The sequence below is a fragment of the Protomyctophum parallelum genome (genome assembly GCF_964188405.1).
Source record: "Protomyctophum parallelum genome assembly, chromosome: 17".
In the NCBI taxonomy this organism is placed as follows: Eukaryota; Metazoa; Chordata; class Actinopteri; order Myctophiformes; family Myctophidae; genus Protomyctophum; species Protomyctophum parallelum.
In genome coordinates, this window is record NC_139719.1 from 31,672,398 (window position 1) to 31,688,803 (window position 16,406).

Genomic DNA, 16,406 nt, shown 5'->3' on the forward strand with positions numbered 1-16,406 from the left:
ATAGCCTAGGACTGTTGCCATGTGTGAAGTCTATGGACACCAGCTTAATGTGACAATGACATCAGCAATTTCAGCCTTCAGTTACATTATGTAATGAGGCCCTCTGTTTATTTCTATTTTTTCTTCAATAACTGCGCTCGACTTGACATCATAAATACATTAAAACAAAACATACATTTAGTATGTAGAGTAGAGTAGTTGAGCTTCGAATAGCACTGACTAAAGTGTAGTATCTCTAGGAAAATACAATAAAACACACAAAACAAACATCCAAGCTGGAGGGTATAAGTAAACCTTACCGAGCCATGATGCCCTTAGGTCAGGAGCCTATCTCCTGTTTCTGTAGCGTGAGGCAGCTAAGCGGCATGATGTACAAGTAAAGTACACCCCCTGGACATGATGTACAAGTACAACCTCTGGACATGACGCTGTAGTAGGTCATAGGGACTTACCCCAATCCAACCCTTTGGACAGCCACACAAATACAGTATATTACATAGTAATTGATATGCATATATTTTCTGCAAATCTCTCAGATACACCAATGTTGTTTTAGTGGAGTAGTTTTTTCACTTCTTATTGGTGCAGATTATAATGATCTGAAAAACAAAGGGGGGGAGAGAGAGAGAGCAAACGAGGGGGAAAGACGGGAGACAGAACAGTGACACTGTCAGAAAGAAAATATATACATATTTTTTGTCTTGTGACAAATATGCCACACTACGTTTCGATGTGTTCACTGTCCAAAGATGGCCAATTGAGAGTAAACAAATCAGTGTTGACTGGAATGTCAAACAGGAATGAGAATTCTATCTACACTATGACAACTATATGGCATTGGTTAGTGTTTTCAAAACACTGTGTTCATAGAAATAAATAATACTGTTTTGAATTCTATGAACACAACGAGAAGGAGGGAAGTGTACTGACCAATACACTATTGGCTAACACAAAGCCACATCTGCTTATTTGTGTCTCAAAGGTCAAACCAGTCTCCTTGATTTGGGGGGGATAAACAATTACCAAATGAACAGATACAATTTGTGCAATATCACTTATAGCCTACCAATAACCAATAACTGAAACACTAAAAACTACTACACCACAGAACCACTCTCACTGGCCACGCTGGCGTGATGTCCAGTGATGTTCTGCCATGCATGTCGTCCATCATGTGTTCAACATCACTTGTCAGTTATAGGAAGGGAAGGGAAGTACGTGACTCACTCAAATTACATGCCATGCTGGCCTTCTCTGGAAATGCTCTTACCCATTCTTTACCCATTGAACAACACTGTTTTGGTTTATATGTCATACTTGACTTACTTATGTCGTATAGCTGAATGAAATACTTTGAAGACAAAAATACTTTGAAAACCCTATATACAAGGTTTCCTCAACTATGTATGCACCTCATGGTACCACAGCACCCAAAACAAACTGGTCAGGCTACTACTTGGCCTAACTCCCAGAACCCACCTCACCACCCCGTTCATTTTGATAGGTTGGAACGGCTTAGGGTTTGACGACAGAGTACAGCAACTTGCAATGGGCCTGGTCTTCAAGACTCTCTATACACTAGGCCTATAAGATACCCATGTACCTGGGTGGCAAAATACTTCCTTGATGTCAACGAAGTCCATGATTACAACACAGGGAGTTCCACAGACCACATTTCAACCCAGATTCGGCTCAAACTATGCTACTAAAATGTGGAACGCCATATACCAACAACCATTAAGAAATATGAATCCTTAGACTCCTTCAAAACTGGACCCTTTTTTGGATATAAGTGTAGGCTATGTCTTTCTTTAATTGTTCTGATGAATTTAAAATGGAGGACCCTTATGTAAAAAAGTCTTAGTGCCTTTTCTGGTTTTATAATCCTCTTAGCAGATTTTGTATCGAGCACCGTCTAAACTTTAGACTGCATACGCGACTGTAATCTGAAACATGTCATTTTCTTTTCTAGTTTATTTCTACCATGCATCTGTGTGTGTCCCTCTTCCTCTCTGGGTTCCGGCCCCCAGAATCCTTAGTCCTTGATTTCTCACTTTGCTGCCTGCTGTAGTAAGTGTAAGATCCAATATATTTAACCGTAACTTTTCCTTTCCTGAGAAGAGAAGAGAAGAGAAGAGAAGAGCAGAGAGAGAGGAGGGGGGGAGGGAGAGAGAGAGAGAGAGAGAGAGAGAGAGAGAGAGAGAGAGAGAGAGAGGATGCTCGTTCCTGATCGATCTGCCCTGCCTAGTCTCATGAGAGCATAGGATCCGCGGGGGAAGGGTGAACATACGGTAGGTTGTGATTTCAGCATCAAGGATTTGGGAATGTTGGACCATGATAGGATGCAGCGTGATCTAATCAGACATGTGTGTTCTAAAGCCGTGTTAATGGTTCCACTTTGCAGTGATTGGAATGGAGTTTAGGCTTCTGCCATGGATTACATTGATCGCAGTTGCTTGGTGTGGAAATGCATCACCAACGCCCGACCAATACACAAGACGATTGGTAAGTCTTAATTGACGATAACTACCTAGACATTGTTGATGCTAGATTTGGGTCACTGACTGTGTAGTTGTGGCTTGTGGGGTCAAGAAAAGTTAATTCTGCCTATTGAATAATGCTATAAGTTGTTAAAGTGATGAATCTTACTTTTGTGCCAAGTGGGAATGATGTGGGGTTGGTGATCAGAATTTATCATCAGAACTTCACCAGCTATGTGCCTTAAAAACACTTTGGGCTCTGAAGTAGGCTAAAACAATAAATTTAACCACAGATTAACTTTACTAAAATGTCTAGTGTCTACAGGCAATGTCAAAGAGGTAATTTAATATGAGCCATGCAATAGGCTATATCTAATTTCCAATTCAGGAATGTTAAGTGACAACTCAAACTATTGCATAGATAGTCGATTTTTTTTTTCAAATTGTACTGGTATTTGAAACAAATTGCTGTCAGCAAATTGTTATATTTTAATGACATTATTGTAGGCCTAGTAGATACCCTACCACAAAAACAGTTGATGAATTGAGCCAACGCCTATCCTTTGAACTAAAGGTGAGGAGGAACTATAGTCTTAATGTTTCAAAATGAACCGTTGCAACTGATAACTGATATTTGTATTTCCTTTTTTAGAGAGAGGTGTAGGCTACACTATGACTACACAGAAAGAAAGAAAATACATGTGAAATTTATCAATTTAGTTCACAATGTGAACTAAATTGATACATTTCACATATTCTTTTTGCATGTGAACTTCACATGCAAATGTCATTTAATGCTAAATATGCTTTAAATATAGATGAACGGCCTAGAGCAGGCTGATTGCAATATGCATATTTTCATGGAGCTTTCCTCCGCTTAAAAACACTCAAGGATGGATCATAAAATATTGATTGGGGGGAGGGCTGACGTGATATCTTATTTTTTGTCAAGTTCTGTCTCTGAGTCAATCTGAAGATGATCTGTAATATTCTTTATGTATGCTCCATACTTAATTAAATAAAGAGTGAAGGGATGCTGCCACATGGCAAGTGGCTCCATAGCCACACTACCACCGGCGGTATAGGCTCTATAGGCTGCGAAATAGTTACTACCCTGGGATAATGAGGCTTGTGAATGAACAGACCAGGGAAAAACTGCACCGGAAACACTAACCCCTCGACCCCCGCCACCCCCCTGGACATATCTCTAAATCTGTGCTCTGAGGAAGCCAGTGTTCTTCGTCCAAAAAGCATTCATTGGTATATCAAACACTGAAACACAATTGTAAAAAATAAAAGTAAAAAAGGACTGCATTGTGTAAATCCCCCTTTACTTTTTTGTTTCGTTCCTGAGAAACATGATGACGTACCATAGGACATGGGGTTAAACCACAGTTTTGTGCAGAAAGAGGAAGGAGGTACTACAGCAACAGTGGTTCTCAAAGTGGGGTCCAGGGACGCCCAGGGATTCCCCCAGAGGGTCCCAAGTAAAATTGGTTAATAATATAGCATTAAAAACAAATCACGTTTATACCTTATTTTATACATGCTTGTAGATATGATATTCTAGATTTTCTTTTATCTTTGGAAGATATAGTGACACATTTTCATCAACATGAGTCATCCCTTATTGGGGGTCCACGGCAAAGTAATGTTTGAGACACACCGAGCTAAAGTTAGAACTTATATTTGTGATGTGTATATTGTGTACAGTTTGTCCACTGACCTCCTCGTTCATCCAGGATTGGTTGAGCAGGTATGGCTACCTCCCTCCTCCTGACCCACGCTCAAATAGACTGCAGACCATGGAGGGAATTAAGAAGGCTGTCCGTGACATGCAGAGATTCGGAGGAATCAGGGAAACCGGAGAGCTTGGTAAAGATCACAAGTCTTGGGTCTGTAAATATGGTGTATGTCAGGGGTTCCCAAACTGGGGAAATTTGAGCACCCCCAGGGGGGGGGGTCCTCAAATTATTTTGGAGGGGTCAGATGATTAGCTTAATACTGTACTACACGAAAGGCTCAAATAAAACTGTGCCCTTACAGACGATGACACCGTGAAGCTCATGTCTACGCCCCGGTGCTCTCTGCCAGACATCATCGGGAACGAGCATGACATGAGGAAGAGGAGGAGAAAACGATATGCCCTGGCAGGGGTTCAGTGGGATAAGAACGACCTCACATGGAGGTGTGTTTTCTGTCTTACTAGAAGTATATCCCTGCTGACAGACACCATTATGAATCGGTTTCTTATTATTACTGTGTATTACTGATGCTCTCATAAAAACAATTTTTCATTCACAACCCAGTATCTACAATGATTTTTAAATAAATTCAGTAGAGGTAGCGTTATTTTTTTCTTTTGACAAGATGAAAGCCAAACATGGTAAACTTTTTAGAATAGCATTCAGTTTAATTAACAACTTAAGCCATAAGCCAGTATACTTTCATACAATAAATAGCTAAATTAGCCGATCTACGTTGATTTTGAAGGTTGATTGGAATTAATTAATTTCTGTTTCCTAATACCTGTGTAGATTTATTTTAATAATTTGGTGCACATCAGTTCGAACAAAATCTCCAGATCATTAATACACTCTTCGTATGTAGTGTCCACAAATACCCCTCACCCTCCCTCTCAGCCTCGCTGACTCCCAACTTGGTGGACACTATCCTGACTCACGCCTTCAAAGCCTGGAGTGACGCAGCCCCCCTGCACTTCACACAACAGCCTCAGAGTGACAGGGGACGGCCAATCCCTGGAGGGGACATCAGAGTGTCTTTTATCCGTTCACTGCATGAGGACGGGTACCCTTTTGACGGACGAGGCGGCACGCTAGCCCATGCATTCTTTCCCGGAAGAGACGAAGTAGCAGGCGACACACACTTTGATGACGATGAGATCTGGAGCTATGAAGGTACAGGGTGATTGAAGTCATGGTGGATGGATGAATGACTGGATGGATGAATGAATGAATGATATATGGCTGGGTAAATGGATGGAAGGATATAAATGAATAATGGTGAATCAATGGCTACATGAATAGTTTGGTGAACTAGTTTGGTATGAGGACAGATGGAAATATACATTGTTTGACAATGAATCTGACAAGGTGTAAGGGATAACAGCTATTAAAAGTATACAAATAGAGATTATCAGTATATATCGAAACACAGTAAATCCAGATAAATTTACTGCGCAAGAGAGTCGACTAACATTGTTCCATTTCACGCCATCAGGAGAGGACGGTGGCGGCACAGACCTGTTCACAGTTGCAGTGCATGAGTTTGGCCATGCCCTAGGCCTGTCTCACTCCTCCACCGATCCCTCCATCATGAGGCCCTACTACCAGGGACCGGTGAGAAACATTCCCAAATACCGTCTGCCCCTGGACGACGTGCTCGCCATCCAGCAGCTCTATGGTGAGTGTCCTACTGAACTGCCTGTGTGTTTAATAATGTGTTGTTGCATCCAGCGTATGCACAGGTGTACTGTATGGCGTTTCATCATATGTTTTTTGAGTATTGAGTATGTGTGTGTTTCTTGTGTCTGTACTCCCATTTGGTGAGTAAAATCCACTGGCAGGTAAATGTTTGTATCTGGCCTGATAGCTTTGTGGGAAATGTGCAGGATATTTAGCAGCAGACCTGCAGCAAGTGACATTTCAATGAGGAGCTGCGATGTCGAGTAGGACGAGTAGCTGATGTCCCATTATGGTACATCAGTGCCACCAAACTAGGGGGTGTTGTGCAGTTGAAACTAAAGTGAACTTCACAATGCCTTGCTCCCTCCAGCTGCCCATAAATCCAACATCCCATAGTAATGGGGTGGACACGGAAGTGGGAGCTTTGCAGGTTATTAGATGTACTTCAAACACTTCTACAATTTAGTGGAACTACCATCTAGACACATGAACTCTTGTCACACCCAAAAGGCGCATTCTCATCAGTGAAACTAAAACAAGATTAATCTCCTGGTATAAACAGCAACCTCCAGGAGTGAACATAATTAGCTGGTCAGTATGTATGTAGCAAAACAGGTGTTTTTGAAAGCGTTATTACCTTTGGGCCGCAGTCTTTTGGCATGGGTCCCACTTACTGCCATGGCGTCACTGGACCAGCCCAGACAATAGGCCTACTTTCCAACAGCAAACTTTGGACCTTTCAAAAGAGTATATTATTTTGTTGGTAGAATATAGGTACACTAAATACTTAACTAACAAAATAAAAGGGGAAATCTACTGAACATCTATTAGCTATCTGGAACGGTTTCACGCACTGTTCATAAGGTGAATTCTCCTATCAACAGTGACAGTGTACAGGATTAACCCATTAAAACTGGGAAAGCATCTGTGGTATTTTATACTTTTGGTATTCGAAAATAGAAGATATACTCATAGTGCAGCACTGTAGATCTGCTATTGTATTTAAATTGTGACAATTTATGCAAATCTTTTAATATATGTTTTGAGACAGGGGTCCGTGTCCAAAACTCCAAATACATATAATGTACCATTATATGTGAACCACTGATATAGCAATATTATATATATATATTTTCCTTAAAACTGTAGTGCATGCGTGCTGCAAAGTGCAGAAGTGCTGTCACATGGCACATTTCCTGGCATTTAAGACATGGAACACATGCAATCACATGGCACATGTGTGCAACAACTGCACATGGCAGTTTCCTTCCATATTTTAAGACAGAGGAGTATCCTGTCTTTCATATCCTCCGAGCAGGTTTCACATAGCTTTCAAGTATCACAACAACGGTTTACATCCAACTGCCTTTTACAGTTAACCCTCTCCTCACTGCTGCGCTCTAGGTGCGAAGGACGGCAGGCCTACATATCCAACGGCAACTGGTGATCCGAATCCGGATCCCCCAAAGTGAGTTGAGCTCTGAAAAAATGACAATGAACCTGTGTGATTTTTTTTAAATTGGAATTATGTAAGCATAAACTATGTAGACAAAAGAAAACAGCCAAGGGGTCTAGTAATAATTTGGCTTCCATGTGGATCTCTGACTTAATGTGTTCAGCCTGCGACATCGCTCACCTACTGTATGACATCAGCCATCTCCATATCGGGCAAGGTTTCAGCCTGAGCTGACCACGTTTGAATTCCATCATGAAAGACAGTTCAATTTAAAACAAATACAAAATATTTGTGAAGAATGTACTTCCTTCCTTCCTCACTCACTCACACACGCACACACACATACATTTATAGATACATTCATCCAACTAACCAGTTCTTTTTGTGCTGTAGGTTTGACCCCTCACTCCCGGATCGCTGTGAGGGAGGTTTTGACGCGGTTGCCAATGTCAGGGGAGAAGTCTTCTTTTTTAAGGGTAGGTCAAATAAAATGTGTTAATTGCAAGTGTGGCAGGATGGCCAACCGCCATCTCTGTGGCTGGGGTTCCAGCCAGAGCAGGTGACATGCAGTCATGACAGGTCATGACATGCAAAAAACATTAAAAAGCAGGCCTTGCCAGAGATTTCTTGTGTCCTTTTCATACATATAGATTAATGATACATTTTAATGAAGACACAAAGAACCACGTGGGTCCATAATTATCAGGAACTGAAACAGGTCCTCTTTGGAGTGATCAATTGTAGGTTGTAACATTTAAGTTCCCTCCCATTTGACAATACATGTGTGAGAATCAGGTGAACATAATTCCAGACGTCTTGGGCACAAATTGGGTTAAGGATGCCGAATCCATTTCTGACATTTACAAATTTCAAAATGGCTGTTTAAACCGGAAATAGCCATATTTTCATTTTGGTTTGATTTATAGGATTTATAAGACACTCAATCCATTGGATTACAAAGATTACTTACAGTATTTATTTGAAATAACTGAAATAAATAGAACATTTATGAACACATTTATCCACACAGAACATGCAGTGTGTATTTAAATTCTGCACATTTACTTTTCCATCCGCAACCTGGCTCCATGGTGAGTGGGTGGGAATTTCACCCCGGATTGTATCCCCGTCTTTTAATCTGCATCCAACCCCCGCCGTGCTTTACCATCTTCTTTGTGTCTGTTGGGCTTTGTTGTGTTATCCACTGATCCAGTATCGTACATCTCATCCAATGACTTGGAGAGATGGTTGTGTTATCCACTGATCCAGTATCGTACATCTCATCCAATGACTTGGAGAGATGGTTGTGTTATCCACTGATCCAGTATTGTACATCTCATCCAATGACTTGGAGAGATGGTTGTGTTATCCACTGATCCAGTATCGTACATCTCATCCAATGACTTGGAGAGATGGTTGTGTTATCCACTGATCCAGTATCGTACATCTCATCCAATGACTTGGAGAGATGGTTGTGTTATCCACTGATCCAGTATCGTACATCTCATCCAATGACTTGGAGAGATGGTTGTGTTATCCACTGATCCAGTATCGTACATCTCATCCAATGACTTGGAGAGATGGTTGTGTTATCCACTGATCCAGTATCGTACATCTCATCCAATGACTTGGAGAGATGGTTGTGTTATCCACGGCTTCAGTGTTGTACATCTCATCCAATGACTTGGAGAGATGGTTGTGTTATCCACTGATCCAGTATCGTACATCTCATCCAATGACTTGGAGAGATTGGAGCAGATCTGCTGAAAGACTGGATCCACACGGCGACCTGCTCAGCGTTGGTAGAGATGCCCTTCATGCCGCAGATGATACCCAACTTGAGCGATTATTATGGTGACACAATAGTTGTACTAAAGCCAGGGGCGTTACTAGCGCTACGCAGACAATGCAACTGCGCTCGGGCCCAGAGGCAAGGGGGGGGGGCACACGGTGCCATCTGTAAAATAGAATTATGAATACATACAGAGATGCAATGACAGTTGAGTTGAACAAAGTTTGGCAGAGCCCTGGTGGTGGCTGCTGCTAGCACACACCCGCTGACTAGCCTGCGTCGGGGCCCAATGACGTCTAGTTACGTTGCTGACTAAAGCGCTGAAGGTTTCCGACTCTTGTTGGATTTAAACCGTGCAAACGTATCCTCAATGCAAGGGTACATAATGGTCTAACTAGCAACAGTGACTGTATCAGCACTTGGCATGAATGGAATGGTTAGCACTAGTCAAATTTGAATACATTGGGGGAGGGGGAAACAAAAAAAACATCCCAGGAATCATGGGTATTATTTCTCAATATACCATGCAAAAGAAATTTAAGAAAAAAGATTCACAGTATGGGAATAGGGATATTGTCAATCAGTCATTCACTTCCCTTTTTCCTATCCAGGTGTGTACTTTTGGAGGAGAGAGCGAGACGGCTCCTTGGTCTCAGACAATCCAGCTCTGATTAAAAACTTCTGGATGGGCCTCCCACCAGATACCAACAAGATTGATGCTGTATACGAGAGGAAGAGTGACAGTTGTATCATCTTCTTTATTGGTGAGGATGATGATTAATTTCCATGTGGAAGAGTCTCTCTCTCCCCCCTCCCCCTCTCCTGAATCAAGAGGGGTTTATTTGTTACTTTGGTGGGACATCACTGAATTAGAATATTTTGTAAAAGTTCATTCTCTTCTGTAATATAATTCAAAAAGTGAAACTTTCATATATTCTCCATTAATTGTGCATAAAGTATTTAATTTGGATGATTATGGCGTACAGCTCATGAAAATCTAAAAATCCTATCTCAATGAATTCGAATATTTTATGAGAACACTAAAATAAATCTTGTTTCTCGTTTTAACGAGAAATGTCGACCATCTGAAAAGTACATTATGTATGCAGTTAATAATTGGTCTGGGCTACTTTTGAAGAAATTATTTCATCAATGGGGCATGGCATGGAGGTGATCAGCCAGTGTCACTGTTAGGGGTTATGGAAGCCCAGGTTTGCTTTGATAACAGCCGTAAATTAATTTGTATTGTTCAGTCTCACACCTTCCTTTTGACAATACAACCTAGATTCTCTGTGGGGTTCAGGTCAGGCCAGTTGGCTGGTCAGTTAAGCACAGTAATATCATGGTCAGTACACCAGTTACTAGTAGTTTTGCAGGTGCCAAATCTATATCTATATATCTATAATAAATTAGCATCTCCATGAAGCTTGTCAACATACTGAAGCACAACGTACTCTAAAAAGATGGCTGTGTTGAAACCATTCTTAAGTTTTCATTGTCAGTGGACCAACACCATGCACATAACATGGCCTGCCCTAAATCATCACTGTGTTTTGTCATGTCCAGAGTCTCAACACAACCATGACATCTATTATGATATTTTACAGCACTGTGTGCCTCCATACATTGGCAAGCTTTATATTGATGCTGATTTTCCTTTTCCAGCAGCACTTGGCACCTGCCCACAGAGCCAAAACTACACAGTGATGATTTAGCTAGGCCATGTTATGTGCATGGTGTTGGTCCACTGACAGTGAAAAGTTAACGGTTTCAACACAGCCATCTTTTTAGAGTACATTGTGGAGATGCTAATTTTCCTTTCCAGCTCGATTTGGCACCTGCCCACAGAGTCAAAACTACTAGTAACTGGTGTACTGACCATAGTATTACTGTGCTTAACTGACCAGCCAACTGGCCTGACCTGAACCCCACAGAGAATCTACGTTGTATTCTCAAGAGGAAGGCGTGAGACATGAGACTGAACAATACAAATTAATTTACGGTCGTTATCAAAGCAAACCTGGGCTTCAATAACACCTCAACTATGCCACAGGCTGATCACCTCCATACCATGCCCAATTGTTGAAATAATTTCTTCAAAAGTAGCCCAGACCAAGTATTAACTGCATACATTAAAGGACCTATAACATAAAATTCTACTTTTTCAATTTCTTTTGTGTTTTTGGGGCTACCATATGTGTTTTCTATCCCCACAAATAACCAATTTTGAACAATCAGGCTTTCATATCATATGGGTGTTTTAATGGAAATTGCTCTCAGGAACAGCTCAACTGATTTTGGCCTCATCGTGATGTCATCAATGTCACCCTACTTATATTATTCCTCTCTTTTTTAGTCTTCAGTTCCAAATTTGCATGTCCACTTTGTTTACAATGTCCACCATTGTTGATATTTCAAGCTGGCATGGAATGGAAACAAGCCTGGGTTTATCTAGCATCAGTATTATAATGACTCAAAATAATCTGCATATCAGCACCCCACCACCTCAGGACATTGTGGTACTGCAGCTAAAACTGCTTTCAAAGTCCAGAAAGAAATGACAAGGCCTGGTTATATCAGAGTGGTGATTGAGGCTCAAACCATTAGAAATAAGTTTGAGGGACATGGACAATATGATATTAAATATTAAAAGCAGTTTTAAAATGCATGCTCTTTAATATACTTTTCAGATGGTCGACATTTCTCATTTAAAAAAAAAAAAAATTAGTGGTCTCGTAAAATATTCTAATTCATTCAGCCATAATCATCAAGACTAAAACAAAAAAAGGTTTTAAATACTTCACTTTATGCACAATGAATTGAGAATATATGAAAGTTTCACTTTTTGAATTATATTACAGAAGAAAATGAACTTTTACAAAATATTCTAATTCAGTGAGATGGAGCTGTATATATTCCGCAAAGTTTGGGCTGATCGGCTGAGTTCAACATTAAATGTACTACCGTACCGTGTGGTTTCAACCACGCACCTCTTAAGCCCTAACCACACCAAAGGGTCAAGACGGTTTTAGCGTTGTCCCTGCGGTGTGATATGTCTTGTTGCATGTTGACCCTAGTGATTCAACGCATGGAATTCAATGGCCCAAACCACACCAAAGGGTCAAGACGGTTTTAGTGTTGTCCCTGCGGTGTGATATGTCTTGTTGCATGTTGACCCTAGTGATTCAACGCATGGAATTCAATGGCCCAAACCACACCAAAGGGTCAAGACAGTTTTAGCGTCAACTCCTTGCAACCGTTTGGACCCAAGGAGTTGCATGGTGACCCTTTGGTGTGGTTAGGGGAACCACTCAGTTCACACGGGTGTGATTTTATGAAACAAACACTTGCAGATTGAGAGGATAATTCAAGCTTGCCTCACAGCTCTGCAATTTGTGAGTTTAGGGTGTTGCAACTCTAGATTTCATCATATAAGAAAATCTAGTGTTGCAATTGCAAATTGCGGCTATAGTTAGGTAAAGTTAGCTTAAGTTGTGGCAAATCTGCAAAAAAAATGCTTACCACTAGCTTTCTTCATAAACGTGTCTACTATCACAGAAAAATGTGTTCCAACCCAACTCCCTTGGGAAACTTTGTGACAGCATGCTGAAAGTTGGGGTACCATTATCAACCAATATAAGGCAACAAATTCCAAATTTCATTATACTTTAAGTAGCATCTGACATGTCAAACTAGAGAGTTTTCATGATGCTGAATCCATTGCAAGCATTAGTTTTGCACAAAAAACACTCCTTTGCCTTAGAATGCCCATAGCCGTCATCACAAATGTGATGAGGTCAGCACATTTGGGCACATTTGGCTATGGCCGAATTTAGTATTAGTAGTATTTAGTATTTTCATGCAAAACTCATGCTTGGAATGGATTCAGCATCATGAAAACCCCCTAGTTTGACATGTCACATGCTACTTAAAGTATAATTAAATTTGGAATTCTTCTTATATTGGTTGATAATGGTACCCCAACTTTCAGCAGCTGTCACAAAGTTTCCCAAGGGAGTTGGGTTGGAACAAATGTTTCTGTGATAGTAGACATGTTTATGAACACAACTGTGAAGAAAGCTAGTGGCAAGCATTTTTTTTGCAGATTTGCCACAACTTAAGCTAACTTTACCTAACTACTATGAAAGGTTGTAGGTTAATTAGTTGTCCTACAATAGATTACAATACACCTGGTTACCCCTCAATACAAATTCAAACCTACCGCCAGTCAATATATGGGGATGTGGTTAAACCAGGAAAGGCTCTGGAAGTACAGATGCCATGTCAAAAACCCTCTTAAAAGCCATTCCCCTACGAGCTCCCTCTCAGAAAACATCATACCTGCCAAACTCTGAATATTAAATGACACTAATTAAAATATATCCCCATATAAACAAAATTAATTATCAAAGCATCAACATTTCTTTGAGGTTTTCATACCAAGTACTAGCTAGGCTGTACCTCATGCCTCCAGGTCCCCAACAAACACTCAAATCAGGCTTCTGGCCAAACATGAGGCTTCAAACCTGGACAACCCCTTTTATGCACTACCCTTAAAGCGGCAGTGCTACAGTTGTTTAATACAATCAGACTTTTCTGTTCCATGAATGGAGGGTATTGCAACTTAGATGCAGATAACATTTATAGCATCTAAGTTGCTTGCGGCTATAGGGCAAGGGAGTGATCCTACACAGCGTAGACACAAAAACAGAACAGATCAGGATGCCCATTGCCCAGTTGATAAGTAAGTTAACATTATGGCTCTGTCTATGGTAAGAACTGTTTGTGCTACCTGTGCCTTTCCTAATTATTGCACCTGCCTGTCCCATCTAAAGCCTGCCACCAAGTGTCCAATAATACAACAAAACAACCAATGTTCTTTCAAACAGAAAAAACAGTCCTACAACTCCCATATCCATTAAAATTTAATGGATATGGGATATGAAGAAAGCTAGTGGTAAGCATTTTTTTGCAGATTTGCCACAACTTAAGCTAACTTTACCTAACTATAGCCGCAATTTGCAATTGCAACACTAGATTTTCTTATATGATGAAATCTAGAGTTGCAACACCCTAAACTCACAAATTGCAGAGCTGTGAGGCAAGCTTGAATTATCCTCTCAATCTGCAAGTGTTTGTTTCATAAAATCACACCCGTGTGAACTGAGTGGTTCCCCTAACCACACCAAAGGGTCACCATGCAACTCCTTGGGTCCAAACGGTTGCAAGGAGTTGACGCTAAAACTGTCTTGACCCTTTGGTGTGGTTTGGGCCATTGAATTCCATGCGTTGAATCACTAGGGTCAACATGCAACAAGACATATCACACCGCAGGGACAACGCTAAAACCGTCTTGACCCTTTGGTGTGGTTAGGGCTTAAGAGGTGCGTGGTTGAAACCACACGGTACGGTAGTACATTTAAGGTTGAACTCAGCCGATCAGCCCAAACTTTGCGGAATATATACAGCTCCATCTCACTGAATTAGAATATTTTGTAAAAGTTCATTTTCTTCCTTAATATAATTCAAAAAGTGAAACTTTCATATATTCTCAATTCATTGTGCATAATGATTAAATGGATTTCATACACTGTACCTGTTCAGTTCATTGGTGTATCTTGAAAAATGAAATGAGAAACAACACATCTATCAGGAGACCACAAGGGGGTGCAATTTCCCATAGAAAGGAAGTGTTATTCACTGCTGTTGTCCCCTTTTTCTCCTTTGTATTTGTTGATGACATGTATTTTTGTGAAATGTTTATGCTATGTTGATGAATTGAATACATAGATAGGACCACAATGGAAACAAGTTCCCAGGATGTTTTTGTGTTATCCCTTTCACCACGTGAATTTTTGACTAATAATAGTATTCAATCAATCTAAAATCACATTTGCACGACCCTGAAAGCACAGGCATTACAACCTGTCCTCTTCTCTGCTCTGTCCAGGTTCTCAGTACTGGGTGTTCAAAGACACCAAGGCCATGGACGGCTACCCAAGGTCCCTGAGTGACTGGGGCATGAAGAGCAAGAGTGGGAAGCAAGTGGACAGGGTCGAGGCTGCCTTCATCTGGGCCCACAATGGCCATACCTACTTGTTCAGCGGAGGAGAGTACTGGAGGTTTGACGAGAGCCACAGGAGCCAGCGTTTGACCAAGCAGCCTGAGTCAGACTACCCCCGAGATGTCTCCCGCTGGAAGGGAGTTCCCTCTGACCTGGATGACATCATCAGCTGGGGCACCGGTAAACCCAGAGAGGACATCTAGCTCTAGTCCAGGGGTTCTCAACATGGGGGTTGCGAGCCCTCGGGGGATCCCGAAATTATTTTTGGGGAGTCCCCAAATTATTATTATAATTTTTTGCAACTGAATGGCTGGGAGTTTGCATTTTGAGTTTGCATAGTACACATAGTGCATGCATAAACTTTCCTTAATGATTATATCTGCTTTCAGTATTTATTTATGATGTATTTTCTCTATTATTAAGGTTATTGTAGCGGCCAATTTGTATTGGTGGTGGCATTTTCGGGGGTCCCCAGCCAAAAACGTTGAGAACCTCTGCCTTGTCCCCTGTTGACTTGAATGTATTATGAGACCCATAAGATAAGACCAAGATCAGAATGAAAATATCATGACATTTTTAAATCACTTTCAACCTGGCATACCGATTTTGGACATTTTGGACACATTATAGGCAAACATTAAAAGTATAAAATAGGGTTTATTTGGATAACTGCTGTCTACATTTCACTGTTATCTATATACTGACATTAACCCTGCTTTTGTTCTCCAGGAGAGACCCACATCTTTAAGGACAACTACTATTTGGTGCTGAAAGGAGGTGAAATGGGCGAAGATAATGTCACTCCTAAATCCACAGCCGTGGATTGGCTCTGGTGTCCGGCACCTGCAACTACCAATGTTCCAGATCAACCTAACTCCAAAGACTGCAGCTGTAGCATCACTGGATCCTCTTCATTTGTTAACAGCAGTTGGCTGCTCCTCTTGTCAGCTATATGGGCACTTAATGAGTTCATTGGAGAATAACACAAATTAAGACACGTCGACTGTTCTACGTCTCACCGTGCCTGAGATATTTGACTTTTACCTTGATTGTGACCTTGACCTTTGACCCCCGAAAGTTAATAATTTATTCGGGACAAGTTTCATGTAAATCCATCTGTTTTTAAATTTAATTTAAAATTATTTAGCTAACGGACAGACAGACAGGCACATGGACAGGATTAACTATA

The 16,406-nt window shown here is 40.9% G+C and overlaps 1 protein-coding gene across 2 annotated transcripts; it reads left to right on the forward strand.

Moving 5' to 3' along the window:
• Positions 1 to 2,188: 2,188 nt before the first annotated feature.
• On the forward strand, positions 2,189 to 16,406 carry mmp25b (matrix metallopeptidase 25b). Of its 2 annotated transcripts, none has more exons than XM_083787163.1 (11): positions 2,189 to 2,291; positions 2,405 to 2,505; positions 4,223 to 4,355; positions 4,527 to 4,668; positions 5,091 to 5,398; positions 5,721 to 5,903; positions 7,310 to 7,373; positions 7,755 to 7,837; positions 9,765 to 9,917; positions 15,104 to 15,397; positions 15,947 to 16,406. In XM_083787163.1, the coding sequence occupies exons 2-11, from the start codon at positions 2,413 to 2,415 to the stop codon at positions 16,198 to 16,200; spliced, it is 1,707 nt and encodes a 568-aa protein (XP_083643289.1). In that variant the 5' UTR covers positions 2,189 to 2,291; positions 2,405 to 2,412; the 3' UTR covers positions 16,201 to 16,406. The 2 variants fall into 2 exon arrangements, with proteins under 2 accessions (XP_083643289.1, XP_083643290.1); XM_083787164.1 differs by having other exon boundaries at positions 4,237 to 4,355.

Coding starts and splice junctions, on each gene's coding strand:
- mmp25b (XM_083787163.1), top strand. CDS start 2,413: ATGGAGTTTAGGCTTCTGCCATGGATTACATTGATCGCAGTTGCTTGG. Junction 7,374..7,754: donor CCGAATCCGGATCCCCCAAA/GTGAGTTGAGCT, acceptor TTTGTGCTGTAG/GTTTGACCCCTCACTCCCGG. Junction 15,398..15,946: donor CATCATCAGCTGGGGCACCG/GTAAACCCAGAG, acceptor TTTGTTCTCCAG/GAGAGACCCACATCTTTAAG.